This window comes from Cherax quadricarinatus, chromosome 75 (genome assembly GCF_038502225.1).
Source record: "Cherax quadricarinatus isolate ZL_2023a chromosome 75, ASM3850222v1, whole genome shotgun sequence".
NCBI lineage: Eukaryota > Metazoa > Arthropoda > Malacostraca > Decapoda > Parastacidae > Cherax > Cherax quadricarinatus.
Genome location: NC_091366.1, coordinates 4,477,598 through 4,503,401, shown reverse-complemented (window position 1 = coordinate 4,503,401; position 25,804 = coordinate 4,477,598). Strand labels below are relative to the sequence as shown.

General features: G+C 40.0%; 1 protein-coding gene across 1 annotated transcript; it reads right to left on the bottom strand.

The window, feature by feature from the left end:
- Nucleotides 1-308: 308 nt before the first annotated feature.
- On the bottom strand, nt 309-9,206 carry LOC128705332 (uncharacterized). Its single transcript, XM_070100943.1, has 4 exons — nt 8,998-9,206; nt 5,755-5,871; nt 5,018-5,105; nt 309-651 (listed from the first exon to the last, which is right to left on the bottom strand). The coding sequence occupies exons 1-4, from the start codon at nt 9,089-9,091 to the stop codon at nt 408-410; spliced, it is 543 nt and encodes a 180-aa protein (XP_069957044.1). The 5' UTR covers nt 9,092-9,206; the 3' UTR covers nt 309-407.
- Between the last annotated feature and the right edge of the window lie 16,598 nt (nt 9,207-25,804).

The window sequence follows — 25,804 nt, the reverse complement described above, 5'->3', positions numbered from 1 at the left end:
TTTTAAGGAAGTGGAGGATAGGCTCAACTGATCAGGAGCCCCTCACTGGCATGATGCTGATTATGATTACCTATAGTCATAGGAAAGCACTAAACCCATAAGTCTTAACACCTGGGAGGAATGTAAGGCATTCAGACTTCAAGGGCCCTCAAAAGAGGTTCTTTGAGGGGCTCTTGATCTAGGATTTTTACTCTTCTTCCCTGACTTGAGCCTGAACACCTTCCATTCCCCACATAATAATAATAATCAGACTTCAAGGAATTGGAGAACAGGTCCAAAATTATGCCATAATTTATGAATATCCAATGTAAAGAATTCAAGCAGCCTTTATTTTTAATTACCTATAATTCCAAATTATATAAACATAACTAATGCTTTTAAGAATTAAAATCTTGTAGGTTTTTCACTTAAGAGCCCATTTCTCTCTCAAGCTGCTCAAGTAGCAGCTCAATCCTACCACTCATAACTATTTGGCCTTTCCTAGTTTTCTGACTCAACTTTTTAAAGCGATGTAATCTCTTTTCTTGGTATTTTTTCTTAGCCTCCTCAATTTCCTTTCTTCTTTTGGCTGATTCCTCCTTCATCTGTTCTTTTTCTGCAATTTTCTTGTGGTACTCTGCTCGAGCTTCCTGCCAGCTATTCGTCTTCTTCCTGAAATGAAACCACTTTATATAATAGATATTACAATACAAGGAATGAATGTTCTATTATCTAAAGTACGATAAATAATGTACATATATTCAATACAGTATTGTATTGATATATTTACAAAAATGTCTAGTACATTTTTATAAAATGTCCAGTAATTTTGCATATTAAGTTATTAATGAATTAGGAAACATTTCCTCATGTATCACACACTACAAATGTGATATGCTACTTTACTGTTTGGGATGTTCACATAATGGGAGAAGAAAAGTGAACATTTTGAGTAACCAATACCCGCACATAAAAGAGAGAAGCTTACGACGATGTTTCAGTCCAACTTGGACCATTTACAAAGTCGCACTGTTCTTCATTATAATCACTTGGAATGGCTCTACAGTATATCATTATATGTAGTAAACCACATTAGAACAAAGCTTCATCTATGAGTAGATGACACTTGCAATTTTCCTGAACAAATTTTAATATGTACACTATCAACTACAGTATATTACTTCTTTTATTACAGTATAATGAAAAAAGTGCTAAACCTACAAGGGTCACACAGAGCAATACATTACTTTTGCTGCCTTTTCTTATTCCATAGTAAACAAACATTTTATGTAAATAAAATCTGTCAGCAATATAAAGTCAAGGCACACAGTAATACTACTATTTGGGTAATGAATCACATAATACAAGCAAACTCTGCATTTTTCTTTTTTGAGAATGGTGGAAGTAATTGATAATGAAGAACAAAAAAGGCACAATTTCCTCTTCTCCCTCTCTTATTTCTGTCCTTATCTTGTTCCCCTTTATGTACTATATACTGGTTGCCTCACTTTTTCTGTTCGTGTGACTCTCTCTAAGTGGTCCAAGTCAGACTGAAACTTCGTCGTAAGCTCCCCTCTCCTGTGTGCAGGCTGTGCAATTGATAAACATATATAAACTTCATATGCATTACATACAAATGCTGTGAAGTTATCCTCCCCGTGGCTTGAACCTGAATGCCTCCCCTTTCTTAGGTGCTACACAACTTTACGATTACAATAAAATATATACATGCGAGTTAAACAAGTTAAGAAAGCCTAAGGAACGAATGGATTTGTCAGTTAAAAACAGAGTAGGGGAGTTAGTAGATGAGGAGATGGAGGTATTGGGTAGATGGCGAGAATATTTTGAGGAACTTTTATATGTCGACGAAGAAGGGAAAGCGGTAATTTCATGCACTGGTCAGGGAGGTATCCAATCTTTTAGAAGTGAAGAAGAACAGGATATGAGTATAGGGGAGGTGTGCGAGGCATTACGTAGAATGAAAGGGGTTAAAGCAGCTGGAACTGATGGGATCATGACAGAAATGTTAAAAGCAGGGGGGGGGATATAGTGTTGGAGTGGTTGGTATTTTTGTTTAATAAATGTATGAAAGAGGGAAAGGTACTGAGGGACTGGCAGAGAGCATGTATAGTCCCTTTATATAAAGGGAAGGGGACAAAAGAGAGTGTAAAAATTATGAAAGATGAGGTGAATCATAGAATTGATGAGGGGAAAAGGGTGAGTGGTGTACTTAGGAGTCTGTGGAGACAAAGAACTTTGTCCTTGGAGGCAAAGAGGGGAATGTATGAGAGTATAGTTTTACCAACGCTCTTATATGGGTGTGAAGCATGGGTGATGAATGTTGCAGCGAGGAGAAGGCTGGAGGCAGTGGAGATGTCATGTCTGAGGGCAATGGGTGGTGTGAATATAATGCAGAGAATTCGTAGTTTGGAAGTTAGGAGGAGGTGCGGGATTACCAAAACTGTTGTCCAGAGGGCTGAGGAAGGGTTGTTGAGGTGGTTCGGACACGTAGAGAGAATGGAGCGAAACAGAATGACTTCAAGAGTGTATCAGTCTGTAGTGGAAGGAAGGCGGGGTAGGGGTCGGCCTAGGAAAGGTTGGAGGGAAGGGGTAAAGGAGGTTTTGTGTGCGAGGGGTTTGGACTTCCAGCAGGCATGCGTGAGCGTGTTTGATAGGAGTGAATGGAGACAAATGGTTTTTAATACTTGACGTGCTGTTGAAGTGTGAGCAAAGTAACATTTATGAAGGGGTTCAGGGAAACCGGCAGGCCGGACTTGAGTCCTGGAGATGGGAAAGTACAGTGCCTGCACTCTGAAGGAGGGGTGTTAATGTTGCAGTTTAAAAACTCTAGTGTAAAGCACCCTTCTGGCAAGACAGTGATGGAGCGAATGATGGTGAAAGTTTTTCTTTTTCGGGCCACCCTGCCTTGGTGGGAATCGGCCAGTGTGATAATAATAATAAAAAAAAAGTTTACCGAGTATACCAGGAAAAGTGGACGATAGGGTTATAATTGAAAGAATTAGAAGTACGACAGAATGTAGGATTGCGGATGAGCAAGGAGGTTTTAGAGTGGGTAGGGGATGTGTAGATCAAGTGTTTACGTTGAAGCATATATGTGAACAGTATTTAGATAAAGGTAGGGAAGTTTTTATTGCATTTATGGATTTAGAAAAGGCATATGATAGAGTGGATAGGGGAGCAATGTGGCAGATGTTACAAGTATATGGAATAGGTGGTAAGTTACTAAATGCTGTAAAGAATTTTTATGAGGATAGTGAGGCTCAGGTTAGGGTGTGTAGAAGAGAGGGAGACTACTTCCCAGTAAAAGTAGGTCTTAGACAGGGATGTGTAATGCCACCATGGTTGTTTAATATATTTATAGATGGGGTTGTAAAAGAAGTAAATGCTAGGGTGCTCGGGAGAGGGGTGGGATTAAATTATGGGGAATCAAATACAAAATGGGAATTGATACAGTTGCTTTTTGTTGATGATACTATGCTTATGGGAGATTCTAAAGAAAAATTGCAAAGGTTAGTGGACGAGTTTGGGAGTGTGTGTAAAGGTAGAAAGTTGAAAGTGAACATAGAAAAGAGTAAGGTGATGAGGGTATCAAATGATTTAGATAAAGAAAAATTGGATATCAAATTGGGGAGGAGGAGTATGGAAGAAGTGAATGTTTTCAGATATTTGGGAGTTGACGTGTTGGCGGATGGATTTACGAAGCAGTGAGGAGGCGGTTGGAGGCAGTGGAGATGTCCTGTCTAAGGGCAATGTGAGGTGTAAATATTATGCAGAAAATTTGGAATGTGGAAATTAGGAGAAGGTGTGGAATTAATAAAAGTATTAGTCAAAGGGCTGAAGAGGGGTTGTTGAGGTGGTTTGGTCATTTAGAGAGAATGGATCAAAGTAGAATGACATGGAGAGCATATAAATCTGAAGAGGAAGGAAGGCGGGGTAGGGCTCATCCTCGAAAAGGTTGAAAGGAAGGGGTAAGGGAGGTTTTGTGGGCGAGGGGCTTGGACTTCCAGCAGGCATGTGTGAGCGTGTTTGATAGGAGTGAATGGAGACAAATGGTATTTGGGACCTGATGAGCTGATGGAGTGTGAGCAGGGTAATATTTAGTGAAGGGATTCAGGGAAACCGGTTATTTTTATATACCCGGACTTGAGTCCTGGAAATGGGAAGTACAATGCCTGCACTCTAAAGAAGGGGTTCGGGATATTGGCAGTTTGGAGGGATATGTTGTGTATCTTTATACGTATATGCTTCTAAACTGTTGTATTCTGAGCACCTCTGCAAAAACAGTGATTATGTGTAAGGTGAAAGTGTTGAATGATGATGAAAGTATTTTCTTTTTGGGGATTTTCTTTCTTTTTGGGTCACCCTGCCTCGGTGGGAGACAGCTGACTTGTTAAAAAAAAAAAATGAAGACAAAAAAGAACTGGCATTCTTGGATCTTAAATACAATAGCCATTACAACAATGGCAAAATGTGTTTTGACACTGTCACTAGACATAACACATTTTGCAGATATAGTTTACCTAACACTTGAATCCTTCTAGCATATCTAGAGTTCTCTTACAGGTTGGCATTTCTGTGCAAGATTAGACTTCCAGTAACTGGAGTTTTCTACAAATATGCATCAAGGCTGTTGACTAACACCCAGGTATCTATTGTTTGGAGCCCAAAGGCAGTTGTAAAGTGACATGCTCAAATTTCTGACTTTGCCTGAAGATACTGACATTTTAAAGTTCTAGAACAAACATATTGTATTTGCAATAGTTAATTTGTGAGGTAACTCTACTTATATGATATGGAGCATCATACTGCCAGTGATGTTTTGGTTATAAGGCAATCAGAAAGTGTTTCCTGCTGCAAGTCTCATCTGCACAGTATTTCATATTCCTATTAAAAAACTTGTGTTTGGTAATATTTTGGAAAAAGATGATATATCAAATTAGCTTACATCCCATTCCTCTGTATTGCATGACCCCCTACAGGTTTAGCACCTCCCTATCAACAACAACAACAAACTTACCTAAATTGTTGAGAAGCTGACTCATTTATATCACTGTTTTCCTTTGTCAGTGCATTTATACTCTGAGGTTCCAATTTCTGAAACTTTTCTGTAAAAATTTAAAAAATTACCTCAGGCATTTTAAAAAAAATAAAATTTTGGATATCTAAGGACAATACCAAGATGTGATAAATTCCAAGGAAGGGCTGCACAAGCTGAATACATGCACACCTGGTAGCTAAGTACTCAATCTGAACACACATCTGATGCCTAATTACTGCTGAAGTTAAGATTCACTTCTAACATCTACACTGCCCTAACACACTCAAACTAACCTCGCTGACGGTCCTACCACTGTCTCAAACTCTCTATCTGAAGTTTTGAGAGACTAACCAATTGCTCCAACTATGATTTCAATTTTACACTTGCACTAACTCCTACCTTCACACATCCTTAACTAACCTTTGCACATGCCTATCCCTCATACATTCCTGATCACAGTGCTGAATGATGCATACAAGTTTAGCACGTACAATGACTATATTATTATTACTGTTATTATCATCTCTACCATGAGAGAAGTCACATATAATGGCCATCCCTTAAACATGAAGAAATTCTTATGGTAAGTGGAAACATGATGATAAAGGACAAAGACAAAAAATAATGTGTCAAATATAAAACAACAGAGGCAGAAATATTAAAAAAAAATTCTGACTAGGAAACTAATTTTTCTAAACTTTAGAATAATATATCACCTCCTTTAGCCAGTTGTTGAAACTGAAGTTTTTTTCTGTTCTTTTCGTCTTCTCTCCTTTGCTGCCGAAAATATTGTCGCACTACTGCTTTTTTTTGGAGAAATGCTCGGCCATGACCTGTTAAAGGAAATACAAAATAAAATACATGTGAAAGAAGGTTTGGATTCTCAGAAATCCCTCAAGGAAGGTACCATGATGCCTTTGAAAGTCTCTTGATCTAGGGAATTGGAGTTACTCTCCAATTCACTGGATCAAAGCTGACTGCCTCCCATTTTCCTCATCCCCAGGAACTGTATGGCCTCTATGGGTTTAGTGTTTTCTGGCATATATAATAATGATAATAATAATTCAGAATCTCATTTTTTTTATTCATAGGAACTTTCAGTCTCTTCTGAGAGTCCTGCACTATTTGTGGTGCTATATATTGTACTGTACTACAGTATAATTCCCAGTATAATACAACAGTTGATTAACACCAAGGTGCCTATACTGGTATAAGTTAGTTAGTTTATTCAGGTATACACAAACAGTTACATAGATTATCATACATAGCAGCATATGTGTAGAGAACCTAGGATAACCCAAAAAAAAGTTTGACAAAATGACTTATTTCCATTGGGGTCCTCTACTGTTAGGTGAACATGAATAGCAGGTGTACAACATTAAATATGCATCCTTCCTCACTGAGCTATAGATTATAATGGAAATTTGCTCACCTAACCTGCTTGCAGTTCTAATCCTCAACCTCATGGGACATGCACTGTTCAGATGAAATTCTGTACAGTATTCAATAAACTAAATATCCTGTGGTATTTTCCCTACACCCCTGTTGCCCCTACCAACCCAGCAGAAAAAAGTAGATACTGTACATGCAGGTTACCAGACCATTTTCAGATATTTAGGCTTCATACATAATTTAAAACTTTTACAATAGTTTTATATAAGATATCATGTTAAACTTAACTAAAGATAACCCACTGTGACTTATTTTTATCAAGAGCCATTGAACAATCCTGTCAAAAATGGATATTGATCATATCCTAAATTTTTTTATGCAATGTTAGAAGCTCCAGTGTGTAAGAACACTCAAGCTGGTACCTGCTGGAAGTATTCAAGGATTGGGTATAAGGTATCCTTACACTGATGCACATTAGTGATGATATTCAATAAATAAAAATTTATAATAATAATAATCATAACAATTAGTAGCAAAGGCTGGGAGGATATACAAAAGAAGGAAATTAAAAGTTACACAAGAAAGAGCAAGGCGATGAAACAAAATTTAGGTAATGAAAAATTTGATATCAGATTGGAGAATTAGGCATTGAGAAAGTAAATGTATTCAGATACTTGGGAACAGGCTTGTCAACTGATGGCTCTATGAAAGATGAGGTGAACTACAGAATAGACAAGGAGAGGGGGGGGGGGGAAATGGGCATGCTGTAGCATCTGTAGAGAATCTTATCCATGGAGGCAAAATTGGAATGTACCCAAGTATAATGGTACCAACACTGTTAAAGGGTGTGAAATATGAATTTTAAATGTTGCAGCAAGTAGGAGACCAGAGACTGGAGATATCATTTCTGAAGGCTAAATGTGGTGTGAATATTAAGTAGAGAATTTGGAGATAAGGTGTGGGGTTCCCTATGGTATAATTCAAGAAACCCGAGAAGGGTTTGTTGAGATAGGCTGGACATTTTGAGAGGATGGTGCAAAACAGGATGAACAGCAAGACACACAAATTTGGGGTGCAGGGAAGGAGGGGTTTACTTGGGGTAGAGGTCATTTGAGAAAGAACTGACATCCCGTGGCCTGGTTGGCAAAGCTCTCCCTTCACATGCTGAGGGTCCATGTTCGATTCCTGGTAAGGTGGAAACATTCAATGCGTTTCCTTACACCTATTGTCCTGTTCACCTAGCAAGTAGGTACCTGGGTGTTAGTTGACTGGTGTGGGTCACATCCTGGGGGACCAAGATTGAGGACCCCAGTGGAAATAAGGCAGACAGTCCCTCGATGACGCACTGACTTTCTTGGGTTATCCTGGGAGGTTAACCTTCTGGCGTTAAAAATCTGAACAAAATCATATCTTATCTTAGGTGGAGTAAAGATTTTGAATGCTAGGTGCTTAACCCTTAAACTGTCCAAACGTAGATCTACGTTCACATGCGTAGCGCTCCGACCTTGATTTTCCCCATTTGAAACCATGTAAAAAAAAACATAGATCTACATTCGGAGCCTGTCACGTCAACGTATATCTACGATTGGACAGTTTAAGGGTTAAACGTTCAACAGCATTAGATTAGTGGAAAAGAGTGGTTCTTTTATGATGACATGCTGTTGCCAGTGTGAACAAGATAAAAATATAAAGGAATGCAGGGAAACTAAGTAAGTCATGTCTGAGTCCTGGAGGTGGGGAGGATTGCAGTTCAGAAAGCCATCTGAAGTGTGACATCGGCACACTTCTGGCAAGGCAATGATTGAGTGAATGATAGTGAATGTGCTTCCTCTTTTATGGGTCACCCTAACTTGGTGGAAGATAGTCAGTATATAAAAAAAAAATTAATAATAGCAATATAATTAAAATCATAATGATTTTTTTTTAAAGCCTGATCAATGTGAAGTTTAAAGATGTGACAAAGTATTACTGTTCTGGAATCAAGTTAAAATTTTACACAGCCCTTGCTATTTCGTTTTAATATTGGCTTAGGAATATAATATTTTTCAATTATACTGTAACTTCTTATCAGGTAGATTATTATAATCATGGGGGAGCACTAAACTTGTAGGGATTATACAGCACCTGTAGGGGGGATTATGGAAGGTATTCAGGCTCAATTCAGGGAAATGGAGCACAGATCCAATTCCCTAGATCAAGAGCCCCTCACCAGCATCAAGGAACCTCCCTTGAGAGGGTTATCAGTTACCTGGAGGAACTATATTCGAATCATTTACCCCAGAGGATTAATAAGCCCATAAAACAAGAAAGCCAAGCTGTATGGCTTATTTCCAAGCAGTATAATTATACACCCAACTAAGGATACGTGACACAAGATGCTAATTATATATTCATGTAGATGACATATGTTATATTGCGGCTGAGGAATGGATGAAGCTCAAGGGAAACAGTTCTAATTCCTTGAATTAAGAGCCCTTCATAAACATCAAGGCATCCTTTTAAAAGAGAACAACACGTTTTTAAACTATGTATGTGCATTGTCACACTATACATACAACACTTCTAACCTTCTTGTCTACTTCCGAAATTCGTTTTAAGTTTTTCTTTGAGATATGCTCTTTTATTAAACTTTTTCTTCACAACTTTATCTTGCTTGTCCATCTTCTTCTTTTTCAGGATCTGTGCAGTTAGCTAATAAGTTTTTAAATTATCTACCACGTGACTCCTAGTTCCACACAGCCTTGCTGTTTATGGTATTTAAGAGCTGTGACGGCTCATATGTTTTATTAGGGTTTTGAGGGCCACTAAAACTTACGTCTTGACACTGACAAGTTTATTATAATATGATACAAGTTTGTACAAATAATAATACCTTTATTTACTACAAGCACATGTACAAGGTATACAGATCATAGCTGACATCAGTGACATACTACTATATAGAAAGTCCCTTGTTATGTTGAGCAAGGGACTTTCTGTATAGTAGTATGTCACTGATGTCAGCTATGGTCTGTATACCTTGTACATGTGCTTGTAGTAAATAAAGGTTTTATTATTTGTACAAACATGTATCATATTATAATAAACTTGTCAGTGTCAAGACGTAAGTTTTAGCATTTCCCGCAAATTAGGTCAGTTTTGTCCCAGGATGCGACCCACACCAGTCTACTAACACCCAGGTACCCATTTTACTGATGGGTGAACATAGACAACCGGTGTAAAGAAACACACCCAATGTTTCTACCCTTGCCGAGAATTGAACCCGGACTCTCACCATGAGAAGGGAGAACTTTTGTCACCAGGCAAAGGAGTGTAACAATTTGGTGAACATGCTAAAAGCACCTTAATATTCAGAGCATTTCGGGCAAACTTAAGACTAACTTAAGATTGTAATTTTACAAATGGTCATTAGGTGAACTACATTAAATACAAGGAAACTAATGTCTATGACTATCCTATATATGGAAGGATTGTGTTGGTCATGAGAGCGAACATAATAACGAAGGCAATGAGCATCACGGCGATTGGACAAGGATGGAATATTCGCCTCAGCATTGATGCTCTCGACCAGTGAAGAGCGAAAAGCACCGAGGCATAAACGTAATCCCTGGTGATGGATGGGATTAAGGCTAGAAAGAGTTGCTGGAGAGGCCGCTGAATATATCTGGTCGCCATAATCTAGTTTCGATAAAATGAGGGCTGAATGTAGGCGAAGGAGAGTTCTACGATCAGTTCCCCCATGAAAGATGAGCAAGGGTTTTAAGAAGGTTCAGCCGGCTGTGACAAGTTGCCTTCAGAGAGGTAATGTGAGGTTTCCAGGATAACCTACGGTCAAAGAGAAGGCCCAGAAACCTGACCGTATCACATTCAGGGATACGTGAGCCATATAGGTACAATGGATGATCAGAGACGACAGAACGTCTTGGAAAGTAATTTTGCGAGTTTTAGTACTAGAAAATTTAAACCCATGAGTGGTGGCCCAGTTGGAAGCACGGTTGACGGCATGCTGGAGAGAAACTGCAATGAAGTGACAGTCAGCGCCTGCACAAGCTATAGCAAAGTCATTAACATAAAGCAATGACCAAATATTGGATGGAAGAACAAAGACCAGATCATTTATAGAGAGGAGGAAAAGTGCTGTGCTCAGAACACACCCTTGAGGGACACCTTCAGTTTGGGCAAAGTCCGGGGAAAGCATATTATTAACCCGAACACGGAAATATCTTTCAGTTAAGAAGTTCTTAAGGAAAAATGGTAGATGGCCTAGGGAGTGGGCCTAGGCCAAGATATTATACCTCCAAGTAGTGTCATATGCCTTCTCAAGATAAAAAAAAAGATGGCGATAACGGAGTAGTTGTTGACATACGTATCTAAACGTATTAAGGGATCAATAGTAGGACGGCCCTTACGAAAGCTGTATTGACTAGTGGAGGGACTATTGTCTCTCTCTAAATACATTAACCCTTAAACTGTCCAAACGTAGATCTACGTTTTTTCAACATTTGAAAGTATGTGTGGAAAATACTGTATATATTTTCCAGAAATACAGTATTTATTAAATGTAAATAGATGGCCATACTGTATTTAAAATTTATGTAATCGAAAACGGGAAGCTGCGTCTGGGCAGACGACACTTTGCCATCTTGGTTTTGAATTCTGTACGAACGTTGGTGTAATGGGAAGAATTTTTCGTGCTCTAAAGGTTAAAATTGTGCTGACACCTCTCAAATAGGAGGCGAAATTGGTGGATAGGCATTCCTGCATAACTTGAGATATCAGACGACTGGACAAGACAGCTCCAGGAACCTCAGATAAGCTCTCTAGATTTGTGTATAATTCTGTCCAGCATTATTTTCATAGATTTAGTTAGAGTGAGGTTTTTCTGAGTATGATACACATTAATCTCCAGTCAAATTGGTGAGTGATATTAAGATATATTTTCCTTCTGTTATGTAATTGGAATTGGAATATTGCTGCACTCTAACAGCACCTTTCAAGGCAGGTGAAATTGCCGACCTAGAAAATGTACAGAGAACTTTCACGGCGCGCATAACGGAGATAAAACACCTCAATTACTGGGAGCGCTTGAGGTTTCTAAACCTGTATTCCCTGGAACGCAGGAGGGAGAGATACATGATTATATACACCTGGAAAATCCTAGAGGGACTAGTACCGAACTTGCACACGAAAATCACTCACTACGAAAGCAAAAGACTTGGCAGACGATGCAACATCCCCCCAATGAAAAGCAGGGGTGTCACTAGCACGTTAAGAGACCATACAATAAGTGTCAGGGGCCCGAGACTGTTCAACTGCCTCCCAGCACACATAAGGGGGATTACCAACAGACCCCTGGCAGTCTTCAAGCTGGCACTGGACAAGCACCTAAAGTCAGTTCCTGATCAGCCGGGCTGTGGCTCGTACGTTGGTTTGCGTGCAGCCAGCAGCAACAGCCTGGTTGATCAGGGGCTGATCCACCAGGAGGCCTGGTCACAGACCGGGCCGCGGGGGCGTTGACCCCCGAAACTCTCTCCAGGTAAACTCCAGGTAAACCATTTATTATTTTTAATATACAGTCCACAAATTTATATATTTACCAGTATTCCTGGTGTATGTATATTTCATTTAATTAATAGGTTCAGAGCAACTTGTGGTTATGACAGTGGTAGGTATCGAAGGGGGACATTTTTTGCGACCTAGGTGTCCCAAGTTCCTACTTGTCTATGTAGCATTGATAAATAATAATTATCTTTGTTATCATTTACTGTTAAGTACATAATTAGTTACATTCAGATAAATGAAATTTTCCACATTTAATTTGCCCGTTGGTCCTTCTTGAACCGGAGGTAATTAGTGAAGCCATTAATTAGTTAATTACTTAATAATTATATGTGAAATGACAGGAGGTGGATGTTAAGTTCACAAACTTACTTAATGTGTAGTGGATTATAAATACTACAATATTAATTTTGATAAGTCAAGTCTGGCTAAGTTTATATTAATTGTATAATATTAATGATAAGACAATTCTGGCCAAGATTTATATCAGTGTATGTGTAATTGATAAGAAAAGTGTGTCTAAAGATTATATTGTGTATAATAATTTTGCTATGCCAAATTCTGGCAAGGATTTATTAATTTGTATATTAATTTTGATGAGCCAAGTTTGTATTAATGTACATTTAAAATTTATATTATACATGTAATTGCTAAGCTGAAGTAGCTAGGATTTATTCAAAGGTAGGTTGTGTCAGTGTTATTGATTGGGTTGAATTTAATACATTGCATCATGGCTGAAATTGAGGAAATTAATGTAGAAGACAAACATATGGAATATAGAGCAAAAAAAGCATCATTGCAAGCTAGAAAGGGTCATGTAACCAAGGCATATAATAAATGTTTGGAATTAATGAATCAAGAAACTGTGAATACCGATGATTTAAAATTGTATTTAGATGCTTTAGGTAATAGATATGATTCATACAAATTACATTACAACAAATATGAAGGAGATTTGTTAGTAAACTGTGTAGATGAGACTGAAGTAGATCTCATGATTAATCAGTATTATGAATTAGAGGAAAAGATTCTTTCTTGTAAAAGTCAGGCCTTGAATAAATTAAAATGTGTAAACCAGGCAGTTGGCCAGTCTGCTCCAACAAATAATATGTCTTTGCCAAAACTCCCAGAATTATGTTTACCTGTATTTAATCCTGGTGAGAATTGGGAGGAATTTTGGTCAATTTTTAAAGCAGCTGTGCATGACAGGAGTGACCTAGCCTGTGTAACTAAACTATTTTACCTCAAAGGACAGGTAAGAGGAGATGCTCACATACTGATACAAGCCTTTCCCAATGTAAATGACTCTTACAAGGAAGCAGTTGACTTGTTGAAAGTCACTTATGGTAATACAGAACAAAGTAGGTTGGATCTAGTGAATATCACTGTTAATTTAAAATCTCCAGATCACACTTACAAAGGTTTACAGCAGTTTAGAGTTAAACTGGAGAGCACTCTCAAAACATTAAGTAATAAATATAATCTGAAGGAATCAGACTGGTTATTGAGTGCCATTGTACAGAATAAATTAAACTATAAAACACTTGAATGACTCTCAAACAAATATCACAAGGGTTATTTTGGTCTGGAGGAAATAAGACTAGGTCTACAAGAATTAATTGTGCAGTTGCAGACCAGCCAACCAACTCATTTTAAAGATGCAACACATAATAACTCTGAGGTATCTGTCAAGTTTCACAAAGGGAAAAATTATCCCAATGTTAATAATCAAAATTCATTTCTTAAAAAGAGTTGCATAGGTGCATATCAAGTAGCAGGAATCAGAAATAATGATTCTCCACAAGGTAAGAAGAATAAGTACCCTCCTAAGAGTAGCACAGTTAATAGGAAACCAGTCAAAGAAAAGAGAGATTGTCTTTTCTGCAAGGGTACTCATTTTTTAAGAATTCCAATGCATACAATTCATGGAATGATAAGTTGAAAGATTGGAGGAACTTGACAGATGTATCAGATCTTTAGGTAATCACAATGTAAAGGATTGCTATGCCAAATTAAACAACTGTTATCAATGTCACAAAGGAAGACACCATATAGTCATGTGTAAAGGTCTATATGATAATGTTGATAATAATGATAATGTTGACAATCCTGACACAACAGTAGCTAATGTAAAAATTGCTGCTAATGTTAATAATGATGGTTTTACTGAAGTAGCTTTACCTGTGTTACAGGTAAAAATTGATGATAGGCATAAATCAAAAAATGTAACTGCATTATTAGATCAAGGATCCCAACGTACTTGCATTAAACGTAAATGTCTTGATGGTATGGAAGTACAGATGGGAGATCCCACAACTTTAAAATTATCTGGTTTTCTCTCGGATAAAAGAGCTCAATTGTATGACACTGTTTATGTAACTGTCAGGTTGGGCAATGAGAAAAAACGTGTTAATGCAGTAATTGTAGATAGACTTCCAGAGAAAATATCTACAGTAGGGCTTAGTAAAGCTACAGAAAGACTTTCACATAATGTAAATTTAGCACCTTCTGGTGTAAGTGATGATTCTGTAGGCCCAATAAATATTTTGATAGGTAATGACTATTATGCCTCCTTTGTAAAGGGTATGGTAAAGAAATGTGGTGTCACCCTTTTGAAGACTGCAGGAGGCCATGTAATGTATGGTAGGATTCCTCATAATAATAATTCATGACTAGAGGAAACTACAAATACCATAACTGTGTGTCTTACTCATGAAGTCGTGCCCCAGTATAATTCTTCCATAGAGGATGGTGTTGAGCCAGTGCATAAATTGTGGGAATTAGACAGCATTGGAATAAATGTAAATGAAGAAAGTCCAGACGATTCTTTTACTCAGGAGCAATACCTGAAAGATGTAAAATTTGAATCTGGACAATACTGGGTACGACTTCCGTGGAGACTGAACCATCCAGAATTGCCCACTAATTACAGAATGGCATATGCGCAGTTAAAGGCTCAGCTCCGCGAACTGAGTAAGACACCAGAATTGTTACCTGCCTATAATGATATAATTGCTGAGCAGTTATTAATAAATTTAGAGAAGAGGTACCTCCTGAGCAAGCCAAAATTTATGGTCACTGTTTGCCACATCACGGAGTGAAGAAGGATTCTAAGACCACTCCTTTGAGAATTGTGTTTAATTGTAGTGCCAGGAGTAACAAAAATGTACCTAGTTTAAATGACTGATGACAGGTCCGTCGTTGACGGAAAAATTAGGAGATATCTTATTAAATTTCAGAATGAAAATTTATGCCTTTACGGCTGACATAAGTAAAGCTTTCCTAAGAGAGGGTTTACAAGAGGCTGACCAGGAACGTACCTGCTTCTTATGGCCTGAGAATCCTATTGACCCACTTAGCCCTCTGAAAACCTTTTGCTTTAGGAGAGTATTATTTGGTGCTACATCCAGTCCGTTCCTACTTCAAGCAACGATAAATGCACACCTTAAATGTAGGGGAAGTCCATTGAGTAAAGTAATGAGCAAACAATTTTATGTGGACAATTTCCTGGGTGTGACGTCAACTGAAGAGGAACTGTTAATGACTTATGGAGAGGCTAATAAAATAATGCAAAGTGCAAATATGCCTCTGAGAGAATGGAATAGTAATTCGTTCAAATTGAAGGGCAAGTAAAGATTACCCTGGAGATGAAGTGCCAAAATGTAGTAATGTATTGGGTTTAAATTGGGATACTGAGAGAGATTTGTTAATGCTAAAACCTAATAATTACAGTATGCCCAATAAATTAACTAAGAGAGTTTTGCTTGCTGAAGTTTCCAAATGTCTTGATCCACTAGGTTTAGTGTCACCCCTTACTATAAGAGGGAAATTATTAATTCAGGAAGCATGGAAACTTAAATGTGCTTGGGATGAAATTCTACCTGAGGAATTCATTAACAGGTGGGATGAATTAATTGGTGATTATGAGAAAATTCCAATGTTGGAGTTCCCACGCCAGGTGGCCAATCCAAATGAGAAAAATGTACTCCACATTTTTTGTGATGCTTCAAAATTGACATATGGAGCAGTTGCTTACCTTCAATGTAATAGTGTTATTTCTCTTGTTATGTCTAAGACTAAAGTGTCTCCAATTAAATCACGTACCTTGCCTCAGTTGGAATTAACAGCCATTTATGTAGGTGTCAAATTAGCTAATTACATAAGAAGTAAGTTGCAGGAGGTAAATATTAGCGACACTGTAATTTGGTCTGATAATGAAGTATTCTTACAATGGATTCGTAATGGAAACAGTAAAATTGTGTACGTACAAAACAGAGTGGCTGAAATTAATCAGATGCAAGAGAAGTATAATAGTTTGGGTCAGCATATGTTAACATTTAATCATATACCTGGTGAGGAGAATCCAGCTGATTTCTTGTCTCGAGGTTTTTTACCTTATGCTAAATTTGTAAATGCTGTATCATGGTTTAAAGGACCGAGCTGGTTGGTAAATAAAGCTAATTGGCCTGTACAAAAGGCGTATATTGCTCCTGTTAAAATTACTGTGACCACCGCTCCAATAGATTGTCCTTCCTTAGCCATTGAAATTATATAAATGGAATGCAGGCGGGAGAGATACATGATTATATACACCTGGAAAATCCTAGAGGGACTAGTACCGAACTTGCACACGAAAATCGCTCACTACAAAAGCAAAAGACTTGGCAGACAATGCAACATCCCCCCAATGAAAAGCAGGGGTGTCACTAGTACGTTAAGAGACCATACAATAAGTATCAGGGGCCTGAGACTGTTCAAGTGCCTCCCAGCATACATAAGGGGGATTACCAACAGACCCCTGGCAGTCTTCAAGCTGGCACTGGACAAGCACCTAAAGTCGGTTCCTGACCAGCCGGGCTGTGGCTCGTATGTTGGTTTGCATGCAGCCAACAGTAACAGCCTGGTTGATCAGGCTCTGATCCACCAGGAGGCCTGGTCACAGACCGGGCCGCGGGGGCGTTGACCTCCGGAACTCTCTCCAGGTAAACTCCAAGTAAACTAATCAATGTAATTAAGTTGGTGTTTAAATTTCTAAACAAGATGTATATTTCATATAAGTTTTCACATCCTCTTGAATATTGGATAAAGAGGGTACAGGAGGAAATCTATGAAAATGAGATTAAATTGATGATGGAAAGTAAAATTGTGAAAGGTTCCATAATAGAGAAATTGGGACTGTATTTAGAGAACAATGTAATTAGGTGCAGAGGTAGGTTACAAAATGCTGAATTGGGTGATTATGCTAAACACCCTATCTTGCTGCCCAAAACTCATCATCTAACAAATTTAATTGTGCTAAATGCCCATAAAAATGTAAGGCATGGTGGGGTACAAGATACCTTAAATTGTATTAGGGAAACTTTCTGGATTCCACAAGGACGGCAAAGTGTAAAAAGGGTGATTAAATCTTGTGTAATATGTCGCCGTGTGGATGCCAGATCTTATATGTACCCAGGCCCTCCCCCATTGTCAAATGAGCAATTTGAGTCATTTAGCAACGAACTCCGGCCAGCCGCAGTGTGGAAAATACTGTATATATTTTCCAGAAATACAGTTTACCTGGAGTTTATTAAATGTAAATAGATGGCCATACTGTATTTAAAATTTATGTAATCGAAAACGGGAAGCTGCGTCTGGGCAGACGACACTCGCCATCTAGGTTTTGAATTTTGTACAAACGTTTGTGTAATGGGAAGAATTTTTCGTGCTCTAGAGGTTAAAATTGTGCCGACACCTCTCAAATAGGAGGCGAAATTGGTGGATATGCATTCCTGCATAACTTGAGATATCAGACGACTGGACAAGACAGCTCCAGGAACCTCAGATAAGCTCTCTAGATTTGTGTATAATTCTGGCCAGCATTATTTTCATAGATTTAGTTAGAGTGAGGTTTTTCTGAGTATGATACACATTAATCTCCAGTCAAATTGGTGAGTGATATTAAGATATATTTTCCTTCTGTTATGTAATTGTGTAATATAACCATTTATTATTTTTAATATACAGTCCACAAATTTATATATTTACCAGTATTCCTGGTGTATATTTCATTTAATTAATAGGTCCAGAGCAACTTGTGGTTATGACAGTGGTAGGTATCGAAGGGGGACATTTTTTGCGACCTAGGTGTCCCAAATTCCTACTTGTCTATGTAACATTGATAAATAATAATCTTTGTTATTACTGTTATGTACATAATTAGTTACATTCAGATAAATGCAATTTTCCACAGTATGTAAAAAAAAGTAGATGTTTTCTTTTTTTACATTTGAAAACGTGTAAAAAAACTTTGATCTACGTTTTTTTTGTTATATTTTAAAATATGTAAAAAAACGTAGATCTACTGGATCAGGAACGTACACGGTAAGCTGTCCAATATACAAGTACAGTTAGAAATAGAAATACAAATAGCTAGAGCTTCATTTAAGGAAGCTATTAATGGAGTATTCAAGAGGTTGCTAGTGGAATTACAGTAAATCAACCATTCAAATCATCATGAAGCCCTGTGTAGTCTGCAATCAAACGGGCTTCCACATGGATAAATTGTCATTTTTGTGGAAATTGGTGTCACGCCCCTTGTGCAGATATCCAAGAACTAGCTACAAGCAGTATTAAAACAGGGAAGTGTTTTTGGGTATGCCCAAATGAGATAAATCTGTGGACTAAAATCACAAGGGTATTAAACGAGGATAACACCAAAGCTGCTTTCATAGACAACCTGGAAGCTTTCTACAACAGATGGGAACTTAAAAAATCCCGGCTGAATGGTACTGCCCTTGATACTGGCCATGTAGTCAGAAACTGTAAGGCTGGAGGTGATGTCCTGGTTGTCAGTAAATGTGGGGCTGATAGTGCTGTCCTGGTAGACAGTAATGGTGAAGCTGGAGGTGCTGTCCTGGGAGACAGTAATGGTGAAGCTGGAGGTGCTGTCCTGGTAGACAGTAATGGTGAAGCTGGAGGTGCTGTCCTGGGAGACAGTAATGGTGAAGCTAGAGGTGCTGTCCTGGGAGACAGTAATGGTGAAGCTGGAGATTTTGTCCAGGTAGTCGGGAATTATACGCAGGATGGAATGCATATAAATGACCTCATAGGGGACAGGAGCCGTAGTGGGGAAACAAGTGTAGTCAAAGATAAGATAAAACCAATACTGCAAACTAGAAATACCACAAGAAATAGCAAACAAGAGGACTCCACTAGCAATAGGGAGGATACATTACCAAAAGCAACTGGTGGGAGCTCCATTGTTGGTGCTAGGGAGGATAGGAATAAGACAGGTAAACATGCACCAACAGGGAATACAGTCACAGAAACCCAAGGCAAATGAAAACCAAGCCTGTGCACATACTATGCACTTAGTATCTGCAGACATGGGAAATCTGGAAAAACAGATGGGACGTGCAACTATGACCACCCTAGAAAATGTCATGCCCATATGACAACAGGAAAATGCAAACTCCCTTCCTGTAAGCTTTTTCACCCTGAAATGTGTACCTCTTCAGTACAGGAAAGACTGTGCTATAACTATAATTGCCAGGCACACAATCTAAAGGGGACAAAAAGATACAAAACATCCAGGTCATGGGAAAACCTGGGTAGCCACAGCCACTCAAGAGGGAGAGGTTTTTTAGTGCCAGGAAGGAAAAAAAACTGGCAGGAAATGGCAGAAATCGTACACCAAATCCAGTCATTCCTGGAGTGGAACCACAGTCGATGGCCTCCACTCCAAACCAACAGATACAGATACTAATGCCGGAAAAAAAATCCCCCCCCAGTACCAACAATACCACCAGTCCGATAACATTCTTCTTTGCAAATATACAGGGTCTAAAGCCAGCTACAAACAACAAAATACCTTTCATCCGTGGACTGCTTGCAGAGGCAAAGGCAATGTTCGCGGCTTTCACTGAGACCCACATAAAGGATCACTTGGACAACGAAGTATGGATCCCAGGTTACAACCTATACAGATGTGACAGAGTGAACAGGCAAAAGGGGGGGGTTGGCCTGTACATTGCAGAGTCACTTGTTTGCACAGAACTGCTTAATGCCTCAAATGACGTAGTGGAAGTTTTAGCAGTAAAGGTCGAGAACCAAAACCTAGTCATTGTGGTAGTCTACAAGCCTCCGGATGCAACATCCCAGCAATTCCAGGAACAGCTGTTAAAAATTGACCACTGTCTGGAAAATCTTCCAGCTCCTGCACCCAACATCTTGCTCCTGGGGGATTTCAACTTAAGGCACCTAAAATGGAGGAATATAGCAAATAATATTGTTGCAGTAATAACACCAGGAGGCAGCTCTGATGAAAACTCACACTCACACGAGCTTTTAAATCTCTGCACAAAATTCAATTTAAACCAGCAAATAATAGAGCCTACAAGACTGGAGAATACACTAGACCTCATCTTCACTAACAATGATGATCTGATAAGAAATGTCACCATATCAAAAACAATATACTCAGATCACAACATAATTGAGGTTCAGACATGTATGCATGGAGCCCCAGACCGACAAAATGAGACTAGTCACGAGGGAGCATTCACCAAATTCAACTTCAATAACAAAAACATAAAGTGGGACCAAGTAAACCAAGTCCTAACCGATATAAGCTGGGAAGATATACTAAGCAACACAGACCCAAACTTATGCCTAGAACAGATTAACTCGGTGGCACTCGATGTATGCACAAGGCTTATTCCTCTAAGAAAAAGGAGGAGTAGATGTAAAATAGAAAGAGACAGGCGCTCCCTTTACAGGCGACGGAAAAGAATAACAGAGCGGCTAAAAGAGGTCAATATATCTGAAATGCGCAGGGAGACACTGGTCAGAGAAATAGCAAGCATCGAACTTAAGCTAAAAGAATCCTTTAGGAGTCAGGAATCGCGGGAAGAACTAAAAGCCATAAATGAAATCGAAAGAAACCCAAAGTATTTCTTCTCCTATGCCAAATCAAAATCGAGAACAACGTCCAGTATTGGGCCCCTACTTAAACAAGATGGGTCCTACACAGATGACAGCAAGGAAATGAGTGAGCTACTCAAGTCCCAATATGACTCAGTTTTTAGCAAGCCGCTAACCAGACTGAGAGTCGAAGACCAAAATGAATTTTTTATGAGAGAGCCACAAAATTTGACTAACACAAGCCTATCCGATGTTATCCTGACGCCAAATGACTTCGAACAGGCGATAAATGACATGCCCATGCACTCTGCCCCAGGGCCAGACTCATGGAACTCTGTGTTCATCAAGAACTGCAAGAAGCCCCTATCACGAGCCTTTTCCATCCTATGGAGAGGGAGCATGGACACGGGGGTCGTCCCTCAGTTACTAAAAACAACAGACATAGCCCCACTCCACAAAGGGGGCAGTAAAGCAACAGCAAAGAACTACAGACCAATAGCACTAACATCCCATATCATAAAAATCTTTGAAAGGGTCCTAAGAAGCAAGATCACCACCCATCTAGAAACCCATCAGTTACACAACCCAGGGCAACATGGGTTTAGAACAGGTCGCTCCTGTCTGTCTCAACTACTGGATCACTACGACAAGGTCCTAAATGCACTAGAAGACAAAAAGAATGCAGATGTAATATATACAGACTTTGCAAAAGCCTTCGACAAGTGTGACCATGGCGTAATAGCGCACAAAATGCGCGCTAAAGGAATAACAGGAAAAGTCGGTCGATGGATCTATAATTTCCTCACTAACAGAACACAGAGAGTAGTCGTCAACAGAGTAAAGTCCGAGGCAGCTACGGTGAAAAGCTCTGTCCCACAAGGCACAGTACTAGCTCCCATCTTGTTCCTCATCCTCATATCCGACATAGACAAGGATGTCAGCCACAGCACCGTGTCTTCCTTTGCAGATGACACCCGAATCTGCATGACAGTGTCTTCCATTGCAGACACTGAAAGGCTCCAGGCGGACATCAACCAAATCTTTCAGTGGGCTGCAGAAAACAATATGAAGTTCAACGATGAGAAATTTCAATTACTCAGATATGGTAAACATGAGGAAATTAAATCTTCATCAGAGTACAAAACAAATTCTGGCCACAAAATAGAGCGAAACACCAACGTCAAAGACCTAGGAGTGATTATGTCGGAGGATCTCACCTTCAAGGACCATAACATTGTATCAATCGCATCTGCTAGAAAAATGACAGGATGGATAATGAGAACCTTCAAAACTAGGGAGGCCAAGCCCATGATGACACTCTTCAGGTCACTTGTTCTATCTAGGCTGGAATATTGCTGCACTCTAACAGCACCTTTCAAGGCAGGTGAAATTGCCGACCTAGAAAATGTACAGAGAACTTTCACGGCGCGCATAACGGAGATAAAACACCTCAATTACTGGGAGCGCTTGAGGTTTCTAAACCTGTATTCCCTGGAACGCAGGAGGGAGAGATACATGATTATATACACCTGGAAAATCCTAGAGGGACTAGTACCAAACTTGCACACGAAAATCACTCACTACGAAAGCAAAAGACTTGGCAGACGATGCACCATCCCCCCAATGAAAAGCAGGGGTGTCACTAGCACGTTAAGAGACCATACAATAAGTGTCAGGGGCCCGAGACTGTTCAACTGCCTCCCAGCACACATAAGGGGGATTACCAACAGACCCCTGGCAGTCTTCAAGCTGGCACTGGACAAGCAACTAAAGTCAGTTCCTGATCAGCCGGGCTGTGGCTCGTACGTTGGTTTGCGTGCAGCCAGCAGCAACAGCCTGGTTGATCAGGCGCTGATCCACCAGGAGGCCTGGTCACAGACCGGGCCGCGGGGGCGTTGACCCCCGAAACTCTCTCCAGGTAAACTCCAGGTAAACAGTCGATGACCTCCACTCCAAACCAACAGATACAGACACTAATGCCGGAAAAAATCCCCCCCCCCCAGTACCAACAATACCACCAGTCCGATGACATTCTTCTTTGCAAATATACAGGGTCTAAAGCCAGCAACAAACAAAATACCTTTCATCCGTGGACTGCTTGCAGAGGCAAAGGCAATGTTCGCGGCTTTCACTGAGACCCACATAAAGGATCACTTGGATAACGAAATATGGATCCCAAGTTACAACCTATACAGATGTGACAGTGAACAGGCAAAAGGGGGGGGGGGTTGGCCTTTACATTGCAGAGTCACTTGTTTGCACAGAACTGCTTAATGCCTCAAATGATGTAGTGGAAGTTTTAACAGTAAAGATCGAGAACCAAAACCTAGTCATTGTGGTAGTCTACAAGCCTCCGGATGCAACATCCCAGCAATTCCAGGAACAGCTGTTAAAAATTGACCACTGTCTGGAAAATCTTCCAGCTCCTGCACCCAACATCTTGCTCCTGGGGGATTTCAACTTAAGGCACCTAAAATGGAGGAATATAGCAAATAATATTGTTGCAGAAATACCAGGAATCGCGGGAAGAACTAAAAGCCATAAATGAAATCGAAAGAAACCCAAAGTATTTCTTCTCCTATGCCAAATCAAAATCGAGAACAACGTCCAGTATTGGGCCCTTACTTAAACAAGATGGGTCCTACACAGATGACAGCAAGGAAATGAGTGAGCTACTCAAGTCCCAGTATGACTCAGTTTTTAGCAAGCCACTAACCAGACTGAGAGTCGAAGATCAAAATGAATTTATGAGAGAGCCACAGAATTTGGTTAACACAAGCCTATCTGATGTTATCCTGACGCCAAATGACTTCGAACAGGCGATAAATGACATGCCCATGCACTCTGCCCCAGGGCCAGACTCGTGGAACTCCGTGTTCATCAAGAACTGCAAGAAGCCCCTATCACGAGCCTTTATCATCCTATGGAGAGGGAGCATGGACACGCGGGTCGTCCCACAGTTACTAAAAACAACAGACATAGCCCCACTCCACAAAGGGGGCAGTAAAGCAACAGCAAAGAACTACAGACCGATAGCACTAACATCCCATATCATAAAAATCTTTGAAAGGGTCCTAAGAAGCAAGATCACCACCCATCTAGAAACACGTCAGTTACACAACCCAGGGCAACATGGGTTTAGAACAGGTCGCTCCTGTCTGTCTCGACTATTGGATCACTACGACAAGGTCCTTGATGCACTAGAAGACAAAAAGAATGCAGATGTAATATATACAGACTTTGCAAAAGCCTTCGACAAGTGTGACCATGGCGTAATAGCGCACAAAATGCGTGCTAAAGGAATAACAGGAAAAGTCGGTCGATGGATCTATAATTTCCTCACTAACAGAACACAGAGAGTAGTAGTCAACAGAGTAAAATCCGAGGCAGCCACGGTGAAAAGCTCTGTTCCACAAGGCACAGTACTCGCTCCCATCTTGTTCCTCATCCTCATATGACATAGACAAGGATGTCAGCCACAGCACCGCGTCTTCCTTTGCAGATGACACCCGAATCTGCATGACAGTGTCTTCCATTGCAGACACTGCAAGGCTCCAGGCGGACATCAACCAAATCTTTCAGTGGGCTGCAGAAAACAATATGAAGTTCAACGATGAGAAATTTCAATTACTCAGATATGGTAAACATGAGGAAATTAAATCTTCATCAGAGTACAAAACAAATTCTGTCCACAAAATAGAGCGTAACACCAACGTCAAAGACCTGGGAGTGATCATGTCGGAGGATCTCACCTTCAAGGACCATAACATTGTATCAATCGCATCTGCTAGAAAAATGACAGGATGGATAATAAAAACCTTCAAAACTAGGAATGACAGGATGGATAATAAGAACCTTCAAAACTAGGGATGCCAAGCCCATGACACTCTTCAGGTCACTTGTTCTATCTAGGCTGGAATATTGCTGCACACTAACAGCACCTTTCAAGGCAGGTGAAATTGCTGACCTAGAAAATGTACAGAGAACCTTCATGGCGGGCATAACGGAGATAAAACACCTCAATTACTGGGAGCGCTTGAGGTTCCTGAGCCTGTATTCCCTGGAACGCAGGCGGGAGAGATACATGATTATATACACCTGGAAAATCCTAGAGGGACTAGTACCGAACTTGCACACGAAAATCACTCACTACGAAAGCAAAAGACTTGGCAGACGATGCAACACCCCCCCCCCCAATGAAAAGCAGGGGTGTCACTAGCACGTTAAGAGACAATATGTGTCAGGGGCCCGAGACTGTTCAACTGCCTCCCAGCATACATAAGGGGGATTACCAACAGACCCTTGGCAGTCTTCAAGCTGGCACTGGACAAGCACCTAAAGTCGGTTCCTGATCAGCCGGGCTGTGGCTCATACATTGGTTTGCGTGCAGCCAGCAGTAACAGCCTGGTTGATCAGGCTCTGATCCACCAGGAGGCCTGGTCACAGACCGGGCCGCGGGGGCGTTGAACCCCGGAACTCTCTCCAGGTAAACTCCAGGTGTGAACATAGATCAGCTTGGACAGTTTAAGGGTTAAATGTCGATTTACCAGGCGTTCCATCACTTTGCAAACTGCACTGATAAGAGCAATGGGACGATAGTAGGAGGCATCATGTTCCATAGTACCCGGTTTGCGGAAAGGGAGAACACTGGCAGATTTCTACAGCTGTGGAAGAACGCCTTGAGACCCAATATGATTAAACAGTTGTAAGAGGACTACAAGGGCTGACTCATGTAAATGCTGTAGCATACGAATATGAATGCCGTCAGGCCCAACTGCTGATGATTGGCAAGCTGAGTGTGTTGCCTCCAGTTCCAGAAGTGTACAAGGCACATTGTAAGCTTCTTCTCTGATAGAAGAAAAGTTTAAGAGCTCTAACTCTCTGGTAGACTTTGAGGAATGAAACAAGGGG